Source organism: Aegilops tauschii, chromosome 1, assembly GCF_002575655.3.
Source record: "Aegilops tauschii subsp. strangulata cultivar AL8/78 chromosome 1, Aet v6.0, whole genome shotgun sequence".
Taxonomy (NCBI): Eukaryota; Viridiplantae; Streptophyta; class Magnoliopsida; order Poales; family Poaceae; genus Aegilops; species Aegilops tauschii.
The window spans coordinates 494,484,051-494,490,338 of NC_053035.3; the positions used below are offsets into that span (position 1 = coordinate 494,484,051).

A 6,288-nucleotide genomic window follows, 5' to 3' on the forward strand; every position below is an offset into this window, starting at 1 on the left:
CCATTCCCCTGCACCTCCCGCGGCTAGATGTTTGACGCAAATATCTGTGATAAACTACTCACAATGGGAGTAACATAGATAGTAATATCACACATATCTAGATTAAAAAGATAATGTGGCAAGCAATAAATGATGAAAGAAAGACATGTAGTAATATAGCTATTTACTACTAGTATGAGTAACATCACACATATCAAAGCAAGATGATTCTATAGTCTAATAAATGAAGTGTTGCATGTTACCACACATATGTTACTCCCCACTATAGAGGTAGTAACATAGATTAGTAACATTGCCCATGTTACTACTCTATGTTACTACCCATTGTGGCTAGTCATAGAAGAAGACTCTTTTCCGGTATCTGACACTTCACACCACCCCCCCCCACCCCCCCCCCCCCCCCCCCACACACACACAGTCGGTTTCAGAGTAGTTATTAATCGGTTAATCGACATATTAACAGGATTAATCAGTCGACCATTAATCGATAGATTAAATAGAAACCAACCAATATACTCCCTCCGTTTCAGAATATAAGGTGAATCGATTTTCGTGCAAGTCGAACTTGTGTATGTTTGACCAAGATTAGAACAAAATATCAACATATACGATAAAGAATAAATAAAAATGAAAATACTTTTCTTGATGGTAATGACACAAATTTCGTACTATAGATGTTGACGTTTCTTTCTTAAAACTTGGTCAAACATACACATGCTGACTTTTGAAAAACTAATACACCTTATATTTTGGAAAGAAGGGAGTATATCTAATTTTTAATGTATTATACCATACTTTCGTGCTCCTAGCTATTTAAATACCAAAATATTCTAGTGTTGGCATACAAAAAAATAGAAAAGAGGCAAAATTGTTAATTCAGATGCGTCCAGACCTTCAAAATCTAAAATTTTGAAATTATCAATTAAACATTTAAATTTGTCCACATACACCCGCTGCCCTGAATTATTTGTCGCAGAAATTGATGTATCTAGACGTATTTTAGTTTTAGATACATCCATTTCTGCGACAAGTAATTCGGGATGGAGGTAATACTTTCCAACATAAAGCTACATAGTATGCTACAAATAACAACCCAAACCAACAATTTCATTCACAATGTACAATTTTGTAATATGTAGTCTACTAATATTAATCTACTAATCTATGAATGTTGGATTCTCCACTGACAGAGGTGACGGTAGTATCTTGCTCGTTGGTGATGCCATGAAGGAAGAGGTTGGGGAGCATCCATTGGGAGGGGTTGGGAGCATCCAACAGGTCGGGGCGATGGGGAGAAGCCCACGGGAGAGGATAGGGAGTAGCCAATGAAAGGGGATGGGGTTCAGGCAGGCGACTGGAGCTGTCTAGTTGCTGGAGCTTGGAGGTGTAGGCCAGTCGCCACCCAGATTGTGAGGGGATGAACGGATTAGAAGGGCGTGGTAGGAGGGCCAAACCCTAGCAATTGAGTGGGAGGTGGGTGAGAGGGGTTATGCGCCAAAAGTTTAAGCTTTGTTTGACCACCAGTGTGACAACCAATTAATCGCTTGACATACCAGTTAACGCGATGATTATGTGCTATTCGAGTCGGCCATCTTATGATGAACTGACTTGTTAACCGATTAATCAGCCGAATTATTAAACAGTGCTTTTATCAAGCAACATCTGTTTTTTTGTTTGCATATTGCACCTCTAACGGACTGCACCAACAACTAATTTGGTTAGTGGACATTGACGTGTACGGTGTGTAGGTGTGTTATTTGTCAGCGCGCGTAGTGCAAGCAAGCACCAAGCACACGAACGTCCTGGCAGCTCTGGGCCTCATAGTGGAAAAAAATGGCTGACCACCAACATCCGCAGTTGCACGACTGACCGCCACAGTAACGGTAGATTTCAGAAATCTACCACTGCTAGTACTACTGTCACTCACTCACATGATCCGATCCCAAAGCAACCACATGGCCGGAGGGAGGCACCCTGCCGGCCACGCCACGCACCCCACAAAACGCCCACGAACTCCTCGCCGAGCCGCCCCGGCAACTCCCTCGCACCGCACGCGGCCCCGCCCGTCCCGACGACTCCCCTGTTCCCTCCCTCGCGCCTCCGCCTCCGGGCGACGCCACCGTCCGGCCACCACAAGCTCCACCGGAAAAACTCCTTTGTTTTTCCAACCCCTTTTCGGTTTTCCACGCGTCCTCCCTTTTCGCGCCCCGCCCGGCCTCCTCCCCTTCGAGCCAGTTTAAAAGCCACCCGCCCACGCACCAGACCTCACAAGTCACGCTCACCCGGCTGCCACCCTCCCCGTCGCCACACAGAGCACGGCACACACGCACCCCTCAGCTCACGCTGTCGCACCTCTCAGCTCGCCACAACATGCAGATCCTCCGGCTCCTGGCGGCGCGGCGCAGTGCCGCGTCGGCCGTGGCTACGTCCGAGCCCCGGGACGGCGAGGGGGAGGACGAGGGGCCATTCTTCGACCTCGACTTCGCCTCCTGGTCCCTCCGCGACTCCTCCTTCAGCTCCAGCTCGGGCGCGCTCTCGGGCTCCGACTCAGACTCCGACGAGGAGCTCGACTTCGTCATCTCGCTCCAGCGGAGCCGCTCCGCCTCCTCGCCGCTTAAGTTCTGCGCCTCGGAGCCGCCGTCCAAGGCGAAGAACGCCGGCCGCAAGCGCGGCATCGGCAGCCTGCGCACGCTCAGCTTCGGCGCCAGGAAGGCCGCGCCGCTCTACGGCGTCGGCCGCCGCAGCTTCGCCCGGAGCAGCTCCGCCAGCGCGCGGTCGCTGCGGCTCTTCATGGCAACGCCCCACCCCGAGGAGGACGAGCACGAGCGCGCGTCGGAGCCCAGCAGCAGGCGCGCGCCGTCCCGGGACGTGATCAGGAGGTACCTGGCCAAGATCTCGCGGCGGCTCCGCACGGCCGCGAGTCCCCGTGCCGAGGCCAGAGGACTCCGTCGCCTGCGCAAGTGCCGGTCCGCGTCCTCGGCTGTGGCCAGCTCCGCGCCGCGCCGCGACGACGACTCGGCTGTCGAGAAGCAGGACGGCATCGCCGGCGCCATCGCGCACTGCAAGGAGTCCATCCACCGGGCTTCCATGTCCGACTGCGACTCGCCGCTGCTACGGTCTCGGAGCGACCCGGGGAAATGCGAGGCCGCATAGCTCGTCCAAGCTATAGCTCATGGCCACCGTCCCCATCGCCGAGCGTGGAAGCTTCTCTCCGAACTTCATTCGGTGAAGAAGAAACAGAGCATAAAAGTGGCAAGAAGGAAATCTTTGTGTGTTGTTTATGTGTGTTGTGTGTGCTTCACGTCCTAGAGTTTTTAGTTGAAGGATTTTGGTTAGGTGTAAGCGTGGGAAAAGAGCTCTTTTTAGGCTCCTTTAACCCCCAATCACAGCCCATCTCATGGTCTCATTCATGCATGTAGATGAACGTGGATTGTAGCTGTTGCGTCCCTCCTTTGCTGTCTCTTTTCCTCCTCATTTCCTCTCAACTTTGTGTGCTTGCTTTTGTAGAAGTACTCGTGTGTACAATGGAAATGTAAGTTGCAACACGTCGTACTACATTACTTATTAGCATTTGACAAACTACTGGCTTTCACAAACTAAACTTGCTCAACGCATGTCATTTTTTCTTCTCTTTGAACGGCTAGCATAGAGTAGACGTTGATTATCCCTCATCTCACGGCTTTGTGTTTCTCCCTCTGCGATGCAAAGGTGACGAGCCGTACGTTATGGATGGTGGGGAAAAGCTCGGGGTGGCCTGCGTGGGGGGCGTTCATGGCGTCGAAGCGCAACGACGCCATGATGGCGACGACAGGGACGGACTGAGAAAAAAGCCCGTGCTCGTACGACGCGGGTCCGTCCGCCCGCCGGCGAGGCGAGAGCAGAAGACAGGGAGATCCACGCCGGATTCCGTGAGCCAGCGGCACGGCCTCGGGCACCGCGCGCCCCGCCATTTCTTTCGGCTCGCCGCGGCAGCCTTTGCTTTTCGCCTGCATGCATGCATGCATGGCATGCTCTCCGTGACTTGCGTCTCTTCTCTCTCTCTCCGTTGGCGATGCACGGGGACGGCGGCGTGTGAGGTGAGGTCCCTTTCGCCCCGTTTACCTTCCATGCAAAAGACCAAAAAGTTGCAGCGCCGTGCCATGCCATGCGGCGACCAAAGCTTTGACGACGACGACGGAAAGACCTAGCAAAAGCTTTCGTTTCGTCTGAGTGACAGGCCGTTCTTTGCTGGATTCCCCCGTCGCTTTGCCTCGATTGGCCTAACTCTGCCGGAAAAGCCACGGCGTAATTAGGCAAAGTCATTAACTAAAGGGAGTATGTTAAGCGCATGTCATGTCCCGGCTCTCCTTGATTGCCGCTGCGGGGTTCTTTTTACAGTGCAGCGCGGTGATTGTGGAATGGACCAATGCTTGTGTGCATCATGCCACTCTACTCCCGGTGTGCGGCCAGTCGGGCTAGCTAGTGACAATCTGCAGCGGAGATCATTGCGGCGTCAGTATTTACCTTCACATTTACCGATGAGAAGACCGCAATCCTCCGCAGAACCTCGCGACCGAGTGCGTGCAGCGATGACGATGATGATCGATCATGAAGTAGGAGTACTCCCTCGTTCCGCGTCCCAGAGCATCTCCAATGCGGATCCTCAAACCTCCCGCAATCGTTCGAACCGTAGAATCCATCCAACGCGGTTCTGTATCGGTCCACGACGCGGTCCAGACGTGTTTTATCTCGCAAACCGGAGATAAATATGGGGAAGGTTTGCGGGGTTAGGACCGATCCCAAGCCCGCTTCTGACCGCCCTGACCCACCAAAACCTCCTCCCCCCTCCAGCGCATGCTTCCCGTCCAGCTGCCCGCATTCATACCGTTGTAGAGCGTACCGCTCCACATTGAAGGCAGCTTAGGGCGGAGCGACCTCTCACTGCCTCCGCCATTGAAGCGGCGCGCCGGCCAAGGCGCCGCCCGACTGAACATGCCTCCTCGCCACATTCAAACACTTCCATTAAACACACATGGAAGCCGAGAAATCTACTCCGGCCACACGTCCGTTCATGAGCGGGCTGGCATTAAACGCAACGCCGGCCGAGCTCCTGTCATCCTCCCTCTATTTGAACGAGGCCATACGCCGGGCAAGAATCGCACCCCTCCGCCGCTCCCCATCTCCTCTTTCACCATTTTCTCCACTCTTTCGATGTCAGCCGACGAGCCGGAAGGGCAGTTCTCCGGCATAAAAGCCGGCTGGGTGGCCCGCCGAGCCCATCGGATACGAGCGAGGCAGCTTGCTGCTCCACCTCCCCCGCCTAGCTTGACGGAGCCAGTTACCGCCCCAAGCCGGCGCGTGGTTCAGCAACTCACCGCTCGAAGCCAGCTCGCGGAGGAGTGGCGAGTTGCTCCATCCTGGCATGACAGGGAGCACAACGGCATGGGCATCGCCGCATCCAGTGCCTGCGACCGCGCCATCCGCCATCGCACGCGCGTAGCCCCGCCATGCACGCAGAGAAAGAAGCCGACTGCACGGATGTTGACGAGGTGGCGGCCAACACGTCCGCGTCCGCCGCCATCATCGAGGAGAAGTAGAACACGGGAAGCCACCGCCGCTTGGGTCCCAGGAAGGCCACCGTCGGTGACCCGGTCGGTTCTCCTTCTCAGACCATCCTGGGCACCCTCCTGATCTCCACGGAAGCACCCTTCCCCTTTGGCTGAAGCACCCTCTTTGCCACTGCGATAAGTGGTGTAGCCGGACATAGGGAAGATATGTTGGAAATATGCCCTAGAGGCAATAATAAATTGGTTATTATTATATTTCCTTGTTCATGATAATCGTTTATTATCCATGCTAAAATTGTATTGATAGGAAACTCAGATACATGTGTGGATACATAGACAACACCATGTCCCTAGTAAGCCTCTAGTTGACTAGCTCGTTGATCAATAGATGGTTACGGTTTTCTGACCATGGACATTGGATGTCGTTGATAACGGGATCACATCATTAGGAGAATGATGTGATGGACAAGACCCAATCCTAAGCCTAGCACAAGATCGTGTAGTTCGTTTGCTAAGAGCTTTTCTAATGTCAAGTATCATTTCCTTAGACCATGAGATTGTGCAACTCCCGGATACCGTAGGAATGCTTTGGGTGTACCAAACGTCACAACGTAACTGGGTGGCTATAAAGGTGCACTATAGGTATCTCCGAAAGTGTCTGTTGGGTTGGCACGAATCGAGACTGGGATTTGTCACTCCGTGTAAACGGAGAGGTATCTCTGGGCCCACTCGGTAGGACATC

General features: G+C 53.2%; 1 protein-coding gene across 1 annotated transcript; it reads left to right on the forward strand.

Annotated features, from left to right (window-relative positions):
* Positions 1-1,921: 1,921 nt before the first annotated feature.
* LOC109736474 (uncharacterized) lies at positions 1,922-3,579 on the forward strand. The gene has a single exon (XM_020295697.4). The coding sequence runs from the start codon at positions 2,371-2,373 to the stop codon at positions 3,151-3,153; it is 783 nt and encodes a 260-aa protein (XP_020151286.1). The 5' UTR covers positions 1,922-2,370; the 3' UTR covers positions 3,154-3,579.
* Positions 3,580-6,288: the final 2,709 nt, after the last annotated feature.

Bases quoted from the DNA above. Each gene is read 5' to 3' on its own strand.
- LOC109736474 (XM_020295697.4), top strand. From the start codon at position 2,371: ATGCAGATCCTCCGGCTCCTGGCGGCGCGGCGCAGTGCCGCGTCGGCC.